Here is a 16,509-nt window from a genome sequence, read left to right as displayed (position 1 = left end):
GTTTAAAAATAAATTTGATCCACACATAAAACATATATGGCCCGGTAAAGTCTTATCCAAAAAGATCCATCTTCCATCAAATGATCTGGTTACAAAAAATAACTAGATTCCTTTACAATTTTGGGGATCAACTACACTTTGAGATGAAGTATATAAAATATCGTATGCCTAGGAAGCCTGTGGAAATTGCCACAATTAAAAAATCTTTTAACAAAATTTTATGAACCAGCAAAACCATGAAATTGATAGTAATGAACTTTTAGACATCCAGGTTGTGAACAACTGCATGGAAATATGTTTAGATAATAGTGGAACCAAACCAATGTCTGAACCGAGTTCACTCTAGAAATGTAGTGATGAGGACATAGAATGACGTCTCAGAATCAGAATCTAAAGACAAATTATTAAATCAGATAATTTCTGTTTTATTTATAGACTCTGCCTCCGGAAGTAAAGCATAACCTTTCACTATATTTAAGGCAAAAGATCTGGAATGAGTGACGTACATCGGAAAATACTAGATTTCCGAGAACCATATATTCTTCAACGGCTATTAGCTGGATATGAGCAACGACAAATTAATTTAAAGATATCTTAAAATCAGCTGGACCTAGTTTGATAATATGATTAAAAGAACTTGCTATAGCAGCTAATATCATAATTTTGAAATTACCTCCACTCACAAGTCATTTACTGTACCGTATGGCAAAAAATATTGGTTCTTGCTTCCCAAAGGAAAATTTGCTAAAATAATTGAGGAAATTTGGCTAAATTTAGACCCAAATATCATTATGACATACATTTTAGAAAATGTGGTCTCCAATGAAATTTTTAATCTGATTATTTCGAAGCAATGGAATGAGACAAATACGAAAATATTTCAGTATCTGCAGCAGAACCAGAATAAAAACCAAGAGTCCTAACAGTACTAAAAATTCCTCACAGTGAACCTACATTAGAAATGGTGATTTTCAGGATAATCCGTCAAAACCGTTTTACAGACAATTCTCTCTTTGTTACCCCGCATCTTGGTCCTTATAGAAACAGTCAAATCAAATATTTCGTCGAATGCAGAAAACAAAGGTAGCAACTGGACTGGAAGTAATAACTAGTGGAAGAGAAAACTGCCAAAAAGCCATGTCACATATTGATAGCGTTGCAGAATATTAAAAAATTGACAAAAATATACCAAAAATCCCCAAACATACACTACTTTTCTTTTTGGCTTTGATAACTGTAGAGGGCTGATAAAAATTATTTTTATACAAGGATGCAAAGAAGCTTATCATTACAATTATATCAAATTAAATCAATCGCAACTGAATTACTCAATATTTTAATTTAATCTTCGTTGATGACAACCTTGTTGATCCTTGACGCTTCATATCTGGTGGAGGTGTGATCTCCTTGATTTAGGCACTGCATTATATTATGATCTTAATGAAATTGATTTTTTTTAAGTGAATGTTTCTATTTTCACATTGCATGACTGTAATTTTACCGTCCTATATTGATTATGATTTTATCAACCAATTTTTTGAAAAAAGTATTTATTTTATGTTACTTTATGTATTAAAGCCACGCTTGATTATTGAGCATTCTGTCTAATTGACTATAACACATTCAATGGATAAATCAGTTAGATGTAATCTATACAAATTTTAGTAAGGTTTTGATGAGCAAAACAGTTTGCTATTCCTCAGGGTCTTCTGGCGTGGTTTGGTTCTTATATCGCTGATCATTGCTAGGCGTTGCGATTTGACAATTCAGTGTCTGTTATTCGCTAGGCATCTTTTGATGATCCCAAGAGCAGCCATCTGGGTTTCATCCCCTTCACATTAATGACCACATCATCACTTTTGGATACTTTATGACCCATCTTAAACAAGCGATATTACTTACCTGAACTAGGTCGATCAGAATATCTCGTACAAAACATCGCTTTTACAACCTCCTTCCCCAGAAGATGTCATCGATTTACTCCTTTCCGTGTTTTTAATTCTTGGTACATCTTGGACCTTACCAATTTGTTCCGTGGAACCGTCTGACATAAATTTTCTAACGGTATTTGTGTTTTCTTTTCATTGTCATATGGTTTAAAACTGATTTTCGACGATGTCTTAATTTTCTGTGCAGCGGATTTTCCAAAATCCGGTTGAAGAATGTTTCTGATTGAATACTTTAGCATATGGATCGTTGGTTCTTCGTATTTTTTTGGAGCAGGTGGCGAGTATGATGATTCCGACGGGTTGTAAAAAATCATAGAATCGGTACTGGGTGATCTTGAATATGAAGAAAAGAAAGATCTCCAGAAGTCAGGTGCTATTTGTGTTAATTGAAAATTAAAGTGGCTTTGAAGTTAAACTCGCGTTTCTCAATCAAAAGAAATTGGGAGAAAATTATTGGTTTTGGTAATGTTTCTTTAATTCCTGTTGCTGTTGGGGTTGAAATTGGAGTTGTCGATAAGGGTGGGTTGGGTTGGGTTGTGACTTTTCGGACTGGATAAAAACGAGGTGTGTTGAAGTTGAGTTAACCAAAAACATTCTATTGGTACCTTCTTCTTGGGTGATGTTCTTCTGGGTTTCATCCCCTTCCCATTAATGTCCAAATCACCACTTTTGGATTCTCCAGAATCTTATCCAAAATAAAGTTTGAATTATTTACTACGTTAGAGTTACTAATGCCAAGAAGAACATCTATCGTTGAAGAGGCAATAGATGAAATTGAAAGATACAACAATAAGTAAACAAATCAAAATATGATTTTATGTGTATTTTTTTGATGTTGAGGTGATTGGAGCTGTAGTTATGCAGAGTCGTGAGGAATTTGAGAAAATGCATTAAATCTACCCATTGAATACTTCCATGACATGTTTGACACTAGATTAGAGAAAATAATGTATTGAACTTAAAAAGGACAATGTTGCAATCAAACCAATTGGATTGGTTGTTATAAGTGGAGTACTCTACGAAATATACCTATTTTGAGGAAGAGTACTGAAATACTATGACCTATTTAGATTGAGCAGAATAACATTAAACGAGTTAAGAGGATGTAAATTGCAAATTGATAACGATTTAACAAGAGCACATCGTGAACACTTTGACCACAAAAAGGATAATCACAAGAAAATCGCTATTGTCAATTGGAACGATTCTAGGTCAGCACTTATAGTACCTAGTTCTGCTATAGTTTGTAATACAAAGATGTTTAAAAGTAGATAAACGAAAACCAAATTTGTTAAAATATATGAGTCATATACAACATTAATTATATTTCTATAGTATAGATTTTATCTATCACACTTACGTTTAATTGATGTCACTCATAAACAGAATGTTATCAAATAAAACTTAAATTAAGTTATTTCTAAAGTTATTACGAAATCACAACGGAATTGATACAATCAATCAAACGTCAAGTCTCATCAAATTGTAGTGATACGATACGAATAGTTTTGTAAATATTTTCTAATGAAACACGTAATTCAAGGGTATGTTTACGAACAAATAAATCAATTAATTAAATAAAAAAATAATAATCAATTATATTAGTAAATATTAATTTTATACTTTAACTATCAATAATTTCTAAAATGTCAAATTACTCATATCGGAAATAAATATTTTTTTTATTTAATTAAATTTATTTAATCGTTTCGAAAAAATTTCTTAATTAAATTTAATTTTGCTCATCTTTTTCCCAAACAATTTGTTTTGACGATAATGGTTTTTGAATTTAAAGTTGATGCCTTTCGGATTTGCTTTCACGTCTAGATTGATAATAAAACCATTACGGTCTCTCCTTCTCTCTCTCCCTCCGACCACACTTATTAATACATGGCACTTGAAGCTTAACCGTTCGCATTGAATTACGTCGGATCGGCGGCAGCAGCAACGGCGGCGGCGTTGCGACGCTCTTTTCGAACCACGCCCTCTACCGGCAAAAACAAACACGCCGACGTCTCAATCTTACGTTTACATCTCCCACCACTCATATTTGAACCAATCGTGGACTCCGAAACAACGGCACGCCCCACAAACGATTGGCAGATGTTCTCGACAATTGAATGAGACGTATATAGAGGATGAGAGAGAAGGATGGAAAAAGGGGAATCGATTTTTAGAAAAAGAGAAAAAATAAAAATGAAATGGAAAAAATTAAAATATTTGTTTTTTTGTTGAATTAGGATTTCTTTCGGGTATTTTTTTAAATTTGTTTATGAATTAATAAAATATTATGAGGATTTTCAGGACACATGCGCTTTATTGAAAGTGGAAAGGGAATCGTGGTGTTCTTCGTGTGTGGCATTTCCACCACGCGCAACTCGATACGGACAAAAGGTTGGAAAAGGTGCGACAAAGATAGAGTTAAAACGACCAGAGGTAGGATTCGTAGAGTAGGATAGAAGATTTTTCGATGGGCGTGGTTACGTAGGGGTCCACCGTGTAATAAAGATGACTATTTTGAAAACTCACTCAGTTTGACAGCGTACTTATCCAAGTAAGCACTTGTTTAGGAGTGACTTGTTTTGAGTAAACACACACAGCACACTTGATTTTCGCCGCGTATATAGTGGATCGAGTTATATTATTAGTTACATTAGAAATCGAAAAATAAAAATTGTGTTTCCATGGCTTTTGAAGATCGTTCGAGTCCAAATGCGGCTCCCAGTCCGGAAACAACTGATAACAACATGACCATCAACTCACCAAATTCCCCGGAATCCACAAGAACATCACCCTACACTTGCACCACCATCACCCAACAAGAAGGTACCAATAGAATGTTTTTGGTTAACTCAAATTCCTCACAACAAAAAATCAATCATCAAAATTTCTTTAGTATCGCCTCGTTTTTATCCAGTCCGAAAAGTAATCACGACGAATCTTTGTCCGTATCCCCATCAACATCACCATCAATAACACCAACGACAACCCCCATATCAACCCCATCGACAACTCCAATTTCAACCCCAACAGCAACAGAAATTAAAGAAACATTACCAAAACCAGGAATTTTCTCCCAATTTCTTTCCAATGAGAAACGAGAGTTTCTCTTCAGAGCCAGTTTACCATTTCCTTCATATCCAAGATCACCCAGCACCGATTCGATGGTTTCTTACAACCCCTCGGAATCATCAAACTCGCCACCTCCCCAAAAAAATGACGAAGAACCAACGATCCAGACGCTAAAGTATTCAATCAGAAACATTCTTCAACCGGATTTTGGAAAATCCGCTGTACAAAAAATTAAGACATCTCCAAAAATCAGTTTTAAACCATACGAAAATGACAAGAAAGCACAAGCACCGTTAGGAAGTTTATGTCAGACGGTTTCACAAATTGGTAAAGTCCAAGATGTGCCAAGAATTAAAAGCCCGGAAAGTAATAAATCGATGACGTCTTCTGGGGAAGAAGGTGGTAAAAGCGAGGATGGCAAGGTTCCTCCTGTTTGGCCCGCTTGGGTGTATTGTACGAGATATTCTGATCGACCCAGTTCAGGTAAGAATCGAAAAAAAATTGTTCTATTTTTATTCGATTGGTAACACTAAAATTGATCACTTGTGGTGATAAAATTCTATTGAAATTGGTATAAAGATACACGTAAGGAGATAAATTAACACTATTAAGGCAGCAAAATGGCATTTACATTAACATTCTAAGCGGTTATTGTTCTGATTCTTGTGCAACTCCATTTACCAAACGACCAATAATATTGTTTTTCAATTCACGATAGAGTGAAAATTGCACAAAATGCTTATCTTAACAGCATTCCACTGTGTACATGTGGGTAGTAATTTTGCTTTAACAATTGACAGGTTTTTGATTAAATCACGCGAGAACATTTTACATAATCTCATAAAAGTAAAAATAGGCAAGAAAAAATTTCAAAAAAATTAATAGTTTTAATTAGAGAGGTCAAAAATAGATTTGCAAAGAGATTATCTTATTTTTGCACAAATTGTCAATCATTTTTAAAATTTGTTACAAGTTCAAAGTTTATATACGTTATTTTTGTATCGATAGATTTAATCGCTTATTTTTATTACACTCATCTTCATTAATCGAAAATATCTGCAAAAAAAAACGATACTACCGGAGATTATAACGTGATAAATTGCTAAATTTAGAATTTATTGTAAATAATTTTAGGATATTTATCTTTGAAATCTATCGATAAGATGTTTTTTTTTTGTTGGGTCGGATTGGATTGAATTGGATTATGTTGGTAATCTGGGATGATTAATAGTTTATAAAAAAACGTGACCAACTTGTCTAACTTAAATATTTTATACTATAATTATTGTGTAAAATTAATACACAACCTTAATATCAAAAATTAATGAAACTAAATAAATGTTAGTGTTTGTTATTAAGTAGAAATATTGTTTGCATAAAGTTGTTTGTTATGAATCATATAAATGTAGTAACCAATTCTGGCCTAGTTATGTGTAACTTTTAGGTATAAAGCAGAAAATCTTGAAAAGTTTTTAGTTATTGAACAGGTTGGGTCGACCTGGAATACTTCCAAATAGATGAAGTTGAAACTATTGATCTTTCATGCTACTTTTGTTATGCAGAGGATATTAATAACAATATGTAAGGAAGTCTGCGATCCACAAACCACTTTTGCCTTAGAGTGGCCAACCTTAACTTGCCCCTGAACAAGGTTTTTGATGTTAATTAACATTAATTAGAAGTTTTGAACAGTATCAAAAGATCTTCTCCATTTTGGCATTACCATCATATCAAATATCTATTGTGTGCTGAGGCAACGAAGTTTTATCTTCGACGAACAGTAGAGATAGTAGCAGTTGTCGTATGCATTTGAGACCATATACTTATACAAATATCTATTATATACTAACTCAACGAGGCTTTATCTTCGCTCGCTAACGAGGCATTGAAATAGAAGTTATCAATACTCGTACATGTATCTACTGAAACCACGAAGGTTTATCGTCAAGCTGACAATGGATCGTTACTTGTACAACATTCGCTTGCACATTGATCATGACACTTATACTGTGCTAGTTTTCTTGCATTTACATTGACAGTCAAGTTTTAGTTTTGATATACAATGAATAAAGATTTTAGCCAAGTTCGAGTTCTGACCGAGGTACTGTATTTGAGAGAAATCTTTGGCTTTGAAGATTATTAATTTTCTTATAAGTTTCATATTACTAAGTACATGGAGCAACAATTAGCTGCTTTTGCGTCTTTTTGACCTTTTCTGCTTTATTCTTATATCACTTTTCCTTAAACATCTATTTTTGAACCTTGTCAGAAAAACATTCATTTTATCTGGTCATTGTTTCCACAATATTACAAGACAATGTTACTTGTACTACAAAAATGATAACAGAATAATTGATCAAATTATTTCTAATGTCAGTGAAGATCCATCTAAACATGCGAAGCTATTTAGTCCAGTCAGAGGTAAACATCTCGTTTGAATTTGTCAAATTTTAGAATCAACTTAGGTTGGAACTAAAAAAACTAAATATAAATAAACTAAATCGCTAAATTTCATCAACTTCAATTTAAAGAGGACTAATTAATCTACAATGTATACCATTTAGAAAGCTTTTAAGTTATTAAGTACGTTATGATTTAAAAAAAAATCTCAATTGATTTCAATTAAGGTAAAAATAATCAAAGTTAATTAGTTTTAGGAACAATTACGATCGATTTTCAATCTCGATATAAAAAGAATCGAGTTAAGTAATAAAAAATTAATAGTCGTATCGTCGATAAGAACCTGTAAGTGCGAACGAAGCATTTAATTATATAGCTCGTTAGGTAGAATAACATTTATTATAGAGACGTACGTACGAGGTCTGACAGCAATTAGCTCTCTGATATCTGGAACCACTCTAGATTATCGTTACGATAAATTCTGTTAAAAAAAACTGACAGAATCTTTATAAATAAACTTGTTGATGATCATCAAAGTAGGTACACGAAATTAAGAATTTAAAAAAATTTTATTTTTTGACTACTTTTTATGTGTAGGTTTATTTAGGTTTTATTATCCCGGAAAAATAAATATAGTTACATTAGATAAAACTTGGTGATTGTAAACACTATAAATTAATCCAATACTTCAAACACAGCTACCTGCTTAGTTTAGATATATACTCCATCGTTTATCACCAAGAACCCATTTAACGATATACATCAACCGTTTTCCGCACCTTGCTGCTTGCTCAGAAGCAGAGAAATAAGTAACGAGACTGGAGCGGATCGTTTGTCACTCGTCTAGGTGCTAAAAATTATAAGTAAAACTCCCGAATAGTGGTAAAGCTGTCGTCGCGGTGATAAGTGCTTTTTAAGTAGAAGACCAGTTTCGAGGCTTCTCGTTCCTGTAGGTGGACTATTTTTAGAAATATGAATTTCTAAATGATTTCCTAAAACAAATTTATAAAACCTTCCAACTCTTCGCCGACTTACATTAATGATATTAATGACATCTGCCTTACGATATCTCGAAGCGTCTATCAGCAATCTGTCGTTTTCCAAAAAGCTATCATCAAAGATGTATCGACATGTCAACGGGGACGTGTACGTGTCCCAGACGGAGGCAAAAGCAGCGATTTTTCAACACATTTCAAACTGACATCGAGAACCCATTGTTTTCCTTTTGACGATCTGTTCTAAAACAATTAGTTATGGGTTCTGACTTTTAAGCTACCGTTTTTAAAAGATATCTTTTAAAAGATTATTTTTCATTCTTTATTAGTTAGTTCAACTTTTAGTTCAATAAAATTATACAACAGTCTAGTAATAACAACTAAAACTAGAACTAACACAAGCATTAGAACTAACACTAGACCTATAAAATAACGAAGTAAAACTATTTTAATACAAACGATTTATTTAGAAACCGAGGCAGTAGTTCTAAATTTTCAATAAAACATAAGATAAAGTAAAGTTTTCTTTAATACAAACGCATTAAGTTTTAAAAATTCATATAAAATCCACCTCTTGGAATATGAGTATGAAAATTTCCCAAAGTGTTAATAAAAGTGTCCTCTTTCCAATGAACCCACCCGTTTTGAAAAATTGCTTTTAGTTTTTGAGAAAACAATATTTGAAGTTTTGATAAAATTTTCGATGTTGCAATTTTCATCGATAACTAGCAAAATTCGCCATAAAATTTATTTCTTGAAGGATCGTTGTGGAAATATCACCAATTATTAATTAAAATATCCTCTTTTTAATGCAACAAGCAGGTTTGAAAAATTGCTTTTAGTTTTTGAGAAATCAATTTTTGAAATGATCGACAATTCTTTCGAATTTTGCAATTTTCGCCGATTAAGATTTAAAAATTCGTATAAAATCCACTTCATGGAATATGAGTATGAAAATTTCCCAAAGTGTTAATAAGAGTGTCTTCTTTTCAATGAACCAACCCATTTTGAAAAATAACCTTTGATTTTTGAGAAAACAATATTTGAAGTTTTGATAAAATTTTCGATGTTGCAATTTTCATCGATAACTTTCAAAATTCGCTTTAAAATTCATTTCTTGAAGGATCCTGGTGGAAATATCACCAATTATTAATTAAAATATCCTCTTTTTAATACAACAAGCAGGTTTGAAAAATTGCTTTTAGTTTTTGAGAAATCAATTTTTGAAATGATCGACAATTCTTTCGAATTTTGCAATTTTCGCCGATTAAGATTTAAAAATTCGTATAAAATCCACTTCATGGAATATGAGTATGAAAATTTCCCAAAGTGTTAATAAGAGTGTCTTCTTTTCAATGAACCAACCCATTTTGAAAAATAACCTTTGATTTTTGAGAAAACAATATTTGAAGTTTTGATAAAATTTTCGATGTTGCAATTTTCATCGATAACTTTCAAAATTCGCTATAAAATTCATTTCTTGAAGGATCCTGGTGGAAATATCACCAATTATTAATTAAAATATCCTCTTTTTAATACAACAAGCAGGTTTGAAAAATTGCTTTTAGTTTTTGAGAAATCAATTTTTGAAATGATCGACAATTCTTTCGAATTTTGCAATTTTCGCCGATTAAGATTTAAAAATTCGTATAAAATCCACTTCATGGAATATGAGTATGAAAATTTCCCAAAGTGTTAATAAGAGTGTCTTCTTTTCAATGAACCAACCCATTTTGAAAAATAACCTTTGATTTTTGAGAAAACAATATTTGAAGTTTTGATAAAATTTTCGATGTTGCAATTTTCATCGATAACTTTCAAAATTCGCTATAAAATTCATTTCTTGAAGGATCCTGGTGGAAATATCACCAATTATTAATTAAAATATCCTCTTTTTAATACAACAAGCAGGTTTGAAAAATTGCTTTTAGTTTTTGAGAAATCAATTTTTGAAATGATCGACAATTCTTTCAAATTTTGCAATTTTCGCCGATTAAGATTTAAAAATTCGTATAAAATCCACTTCTTGGAATATGAGTATGAAAATTTCCCAAAGTGTTAATAAGAGTGTCTTCTTTTCAATGAACCAACCCATTTTGAAAAATAACCTTTGGTTTTTGAGAAAACAATATTTGAAGTTTTGATAAAATTTTCGATGTTGCAATTTTCATCGATAACTTTCAAAATTCGCTATAAAATTCATTTCTTGAAGGATCCTTGTGGAAATATCACCAATTATTAATTAAAATATCCTCATTTTAATGCAACAAGCCGTTTTGAAAAATCGCTTTTAGTTTTTGAGAAATAAATTTTTGAAATGATCGATAATCTTTTCGAATTTTGCAATTTTCGCCAATTAAGATTTAAAAATTCGTATAAAATCCAGTTCCTGGAATGTGAGTATGAAAATCTCCCAAAGTGTTAATAAAAGTGTCCTCTTTCCAATGAACCCACCCGTTTTGAAAAATTGCTTTTAGTTTTTGAGAAAACAATATTTGAAGTTTTGATAAAATTTTCGATGTTGCAATTTTCATCGATAACATTCAAAATTCGCTATAAAATTTATTTCTTGAAGGATGGTTGTGGAAATATCACCAATTATTAATTAAAATATCCTCTTTTTAATGCAACAAGCAGGTTTGAAAAATTGCTTGATTAAGATTTAAAAATTCGTATAAAATCCACTTCATGGAATATGAGTATGAAAATTTCCCAAAGTGTTAATAAGAGTGTCTTCTTTTCAATGAACCAACCCATTTTGAAAAATAACCTTTGATTTTTGAGAAAACAATATTTGAAGTTTTGATAAAATTTTCGATGTTGCAATTTTCATCGATAACTTTCAAAATTCGCTATAAAATTCATTTCTTGAAGGATCCTGGTGGAAATATCACCAATTATTAATTAAAATATCCTCTTTTTAATACAACAAGCAGGTTTGAAAAATTGCTTTTAGTTTTTGAGAAATCAATTTTTGAAATGATCGACAATTCTTTCAAATTTTGCAATTTTCGCCGATTAAGATTTAAAAATTCGTATAAAATCCACTTCTTGGAATATGAGTATGAAAATTTCCCAAAGTGTTAATAAGAGTGTCTTCTTTTCAATGAACCAACCCATTTTGAAAAATAACCTTTGGTTTTTGAGAAAACAATATTTGAAGTTTTGATAAAATTTTCGATGTTGCAATTTTCATCGATAACTTTCAAAATTCGCTATAAAATTCATTTCTTGAAGGATCCTTGTGGAAATATCACCAATTATTAATTAAAGTGTCCTCTTTTTAATGCAACAAGCCGTTTTGGAAAATTACTTTCAGTTCTTGAGAAATAAATCTTTGAAATGATCGACAATTTTTTCAAATTTTGCAATTTTCGCCGATAAAGATTTAAAAATTCGTATAAAATCCATTTCTTGGAATATGAGTATGAAAATTTCCCAAAGTGTTAATAAGAGTGTCTTCTATTCAATGAACCAACACATTTTGAAAAATAACCTTTAGTTTTTGAGAAAACAATATTTGAAGTTTTGATAAAATTTTCGATGTTGCAATTTTCATCGATAACTTTCAAAATTTGCTATAAAATTCATTTCTTGAAGGATCCTGGTGTAAATATCACCAATTATTAATTAAAATATCCTCTTTTTAATGCAACAAGCCGTTTTGAAAAATCGCTTTTAGTTTTTGAGAAATAAATTTTTGAAATAATCGACAATTTTTTCGAATTTAGCAATTTTCGCTGATTAAGTTTTAAAAATTCGTATAACATCCAGTTCTTGGAATATGAGTATGAAAATTTCCCAAAGTGTTAATAAGAGTGTCTTCTTTTCAATGAACCAACCCATTTTGAAAAATAACCTTTGGTTTTTGAGAAAACAATATTTGAAGTTTTGATAAAATTTTCGATGTTGCAATTTTCATCGATAACATTCAAAATTCGCTATAAAATTAATTTCTTGAAGAATCCTTGTGGAAATATCACCAATTATTAATTAAAGTGTCCTCTTTTTAATGCAACAAGCCGTTTTGAAAAATCACTTTCAGTTCTTGAGAAATAAATCTTTGAAATGATCGACAATCTTTTCGAATTTTGCAATTTTCGCCGATTAAGTTTTAAAAATTCGAATAAAATCCAGTTATTGGTGTATGACTATATAAATTTCCCAAAGTGTTAATAAAAGTGTCCTCTTTCCAATGAATTAACCCGTTTTGAAAAATAACATTTAGTTTTTGAGAAAACAATATTTGAAGTTTTGACAACATTTTCTATGTTGCAATTTTCATCGATAACATTCAAAATTCGCTATAAAATTTATTTCTTGAAGGATCGTTGTGGAAATATCACCAATTATTAATTAAAATATCCTCTTTTTAATGCAACAAGCAGGTTTGAAAAATTGCTTTTAGTTTTTGAGAAATCAATTTTTGAAATGATCGACAATTCTTACGAATTTTGCAATTTTCGCCGATTACGATTTAAAAATTCGTATAAAATCCAGTTCCTGGAATATGAGTATGAAAATCTCCCAAAGTGTTAATAAAAGTGTCCTCTTTCCAATGAACCCACCAGTTTTGCAAAATTGCTTTTAGTTTTTGAGAAAACAATATTTGAAGTTTTGATAAAATTTTCGATGTTGCAATTTTCATCGATAACATTCAAAATTCGCTATAAAATTAATTTCTTGAAGAATGCTTGTGAAAATATTACCAATTATTAATTAATGTGTCCTCTTTTTAATGCAACAAGCCGTTTTAGAAAATCACTTTCAGTTCTTGAAAAATAAATCTTTGAAATGATCGACAATTTTTTCAAATTTTGCAATTTTCGCCGATTAAGATTTAAAAATTCGTATAAAATCCACTTCTTGGAATATGAGTATGAAAATCTCCCAAAGTGTTAATAAGAGTGTCTTCTTTTCAATGAACCAACCCATTTTGAAAAATAACCTTTAGTTTTTGAGAAAACAATATTTGAAGTTTTGATAAAATTTTCGATGTTGCAATTTTCATCGATAACTTTCAAAATTCGCTATAAAATTCATTTCTTGAAGGATCCTGGTGGAAATATCACCAATTATTAATTAAATATCCTCTTTTTAATGCAACAAGCTGTTTTGAAAAATCGCTTATAGTTTTTGAGAAATAAATTTTTGAAATGATCGACAATCTTTTCGAATTTTGCAATTTTCGCCGATTAAGTTTTAAAAATTCGTATAAAATCCAGTTCTTGGTATATGAGTATGAAAATTTCCCAAAGTGTTAATAAAAGTGTCCTCTTTCCAATGAATTAACCCGTTTTGAAAAATAACATTTAGTTTTTGAGAAAACAATATTTGAAGTTTTGACAAAATTTTCTATGTTGCAATTTTCATCGATAACTTTCAAAATTCACTATAAAATTAATTTCTTGAAGGATCCTTGTGGAAATATCACCAATTATTAATTATAGTATCGTCTTTTTAGAGCTGCTTCGTTAGTTAAATCAGCATCAGCTTTATTATTAGTTTCATTTTATTTCAAATATTGCAATTATGTGGCAATATAGGGTATCACTTCAGAAATGCACCAGAAATTTTCGCACCTTTTCGCAAAATCACTATCCTAGATAATATTAATAATATGACTTACAATTATTTTGTCCGTTATATCGAGGTTTTACCGTATATTAAATTTTTACACCCCTCATTTTATTCAACTAAACCAACAAATGGTGTTAACTAGATTATAAATAATCTGGATCCCTCGTTTCCCATCCCATTTAAGGGTCATTATACAAGAGAACATAGAGAGTCGCCCAACGGTAGAGGAGGAGGGTGGCTTTAAATATCTCATTAATACACACGGGGGAAACCCCGTAGGGTCGTATTTCAAGCCCGTTACAACTGTAATGTCCCTAAACGCCACCAACAATTGCTCTAATTGGGGAGAATCGCCTTCCCAAATGGTTCCAACTTCCAACCCTTTTCCCTACTATTATAGTATATACATGTTTTCAGTTAATTTTGAATTTGATCATGTCTTATTGGTGGATTTAAACGTTCAGCGATTAAAAAAAATAAATTTATAAATAAATATTATTCAGATATCCATCATAATTATCTCCCGAAAATCAGATAAAAAAAATTATTATCAATAATCCGATGGATAAATAATAAATTATCCTCAGAAATTATCTTGTTATTTCTCTGTCGGTTTATCCGAGATGAATCTGATATCGTCTTTGTAATTTACAATTGGAAAACTACTGTTTTAAATTACATAACACAAAAAAATTATCATTTTATCCGTATTTTATCTTAAATCTATAACCATTTTTATTTGTTGCAGGTCCAAGATCAAGAAGACTTAAAAAACCAACTAAAGCTCCAGGGGAAGATAAAAGACCAAGAACGGCGTTTTCTGGTGCTCAATTGGCGAGGTTAAAACACGAATTTAATGAAAATCGGTACTTAACTGAAAGACGACGTCAACAGTTAAGTCAAGAATTGGGTTTGAATGAGGCTCAGATTAAAATTTGGTTTCAAAATAAACGGGCGAAAATAAAGAAGGCCTCCGGTCAGAAAAATCCTTTAGCACTTCAATTGATGGCTCAAGGATTGTATAATCACTCAACGGTTCCCTGTGATGAAGATGATATGCCCCTTACGAATTAATTGATTAAATTAATTAATTAAAAAAAAATATTGGGAAAAGCAAAAATGAAATGTTCGAGTTATTATAATTATTTATTTTTTTGATTTTTGTTAAATACTTTTTAAGAGAAAAAAACTAAAAAAAATTTATTTATTGAATCATTATTTATTTTTTATCGCGATCTCATTGTAAATAGTTGTACATAAGAAATAATTTATCTTATATTATTATTAGGTATAAATAGATTTTAAAAAAAGTGAACTTTTTTTTTCGAAAACAATTATTATTAATAACAGTTATAGTTTGTAATTTAGAAAATGCTTGCGAGCTTCATTGTGCTACAAAACACGTAGACTATAAAATATATAAAATAATAGTATTATTACTTAACGGGTTAACTGTTCTTAGCTATCCGCGGATATTGTAGACTTTTTATGTAGACTCGTTCTTCTTTACGGAGCCTTATCTATAGACTGATTTTAATCGTATTATTTGTCTTTAAAAACTTACTATTACTATTATATTCATTATGTACCAAGTGCAATGTTAATGTATTATTTTAAGCGCGACAAATTTTTTGTAAATACAAAGCGTTTGATAGTGAATCTAAATAGAGTTGTTCTTCCGTTTAAATCAATTGTGTTTATTTTAATCAATTTTTTAATCTCCTTTTACCTCCTTATCCTTATAACCATTCCTATAAATTAAAATAAAAACTTGATTACGCATGGTCATGTGATAAAATAACCTAAAATAAAATTCCAATCAGATTAGATGAATTGATATGATGAGATTTTCATCGTTTATCACACATATTATTTTTAATTAAATTTTACCAAAGTGAGAACACTTGGTTTCTATCTGAGTGATCTTGATATGCCTTGATACAAATTAATAAACATTATTTCTTCTCCACGTGTGTGCTCTAATTATTATCAAAGTTAAAAATAAAAAAGTGTATTATCTCTTTTTAATTTATTTATTTAATTTTATTTTATCGCTTTTAATAATAATTAATTTGTCATTGCAAATACAAAGGGCAAAAACGGGGATATAAATTTATTATGCAATAATTACAAATTTGGGTGCAGGATACTTGGCGTGACTACAACATCGTATAAATATCTAACTTGTTTTGCAGTCAGCGAATGTTGCGTGATTATTTCAAACGCGAGTTACGAGATGATGGTAATTGGGAAATCAACACTCGAATGATTCTGAGATTTTTGTTTTCATTTATGTCAATTGGTAAGTGATAATTTAACTGGTAATATGTCTCGCTGTTCATTTGCAAATGTGACATGATTGAGGAAATTTGAATATTAATTTTTGCAATAAATAATTATCGACAATCGTTTCATGTCATTTCTACGTAACATGTATTGACCCAATTTGCGATTTTCTTAGACATTTAGGCATCTGACAACAAAAGTGAAAGCGATCAATATCTATTGTCAAG

At 30.5% G+C, this 16,509-nt stretch overlaps 1 protein-coding gene across 1 annotated transcript; it reads left to right on the top strand.

Moving 5' to 3' along the window:
• Window positions 1-4,477: 4,477 nt before the first annotated feature.
• LOC111420963 (homeobox protein engrailed-1a-like) lies at window positions 4,478-15,683 on the top strand. The gene is made up of 2 exons (XM_023054067.2): window positions 4,478-5,504; window positions 14,745-15,683. Exons 1-2 carry the CDS (start codon window positions 4,634-4,636, stop codon window positions 15,068-15,070), a joined length of 1,197 nt encoding a protein of 398 aa, XP_022909835.2. The 5' UTR covers window positions 4,478-4,633; the 3' UTR covers window positions 15,071-15,683.
• The last annotated feature ends 826 nt before the right edge of the window (window positions 15,684-16,509 follow it).

This window comes from Onthophagus taurus, chromosome 7 (genome assembly GCF_036711975.1).
Source record: "Onthophagus taurus isolate NC chromosome 7, IU_Otau_3.0, whole genome shotgun sequence".
NCBI classification, from domain to species: Eukaryota; Metazoa; Arthropoda; class Insecta; order Coleoptera; family Scarabaeidae; genus Onthophagus; species Onthophagus taurus.
Note: the sequence above shows the minus strand (reverse complement) of the source record. Positions and strands in the feature narration are given on the sequence as shown.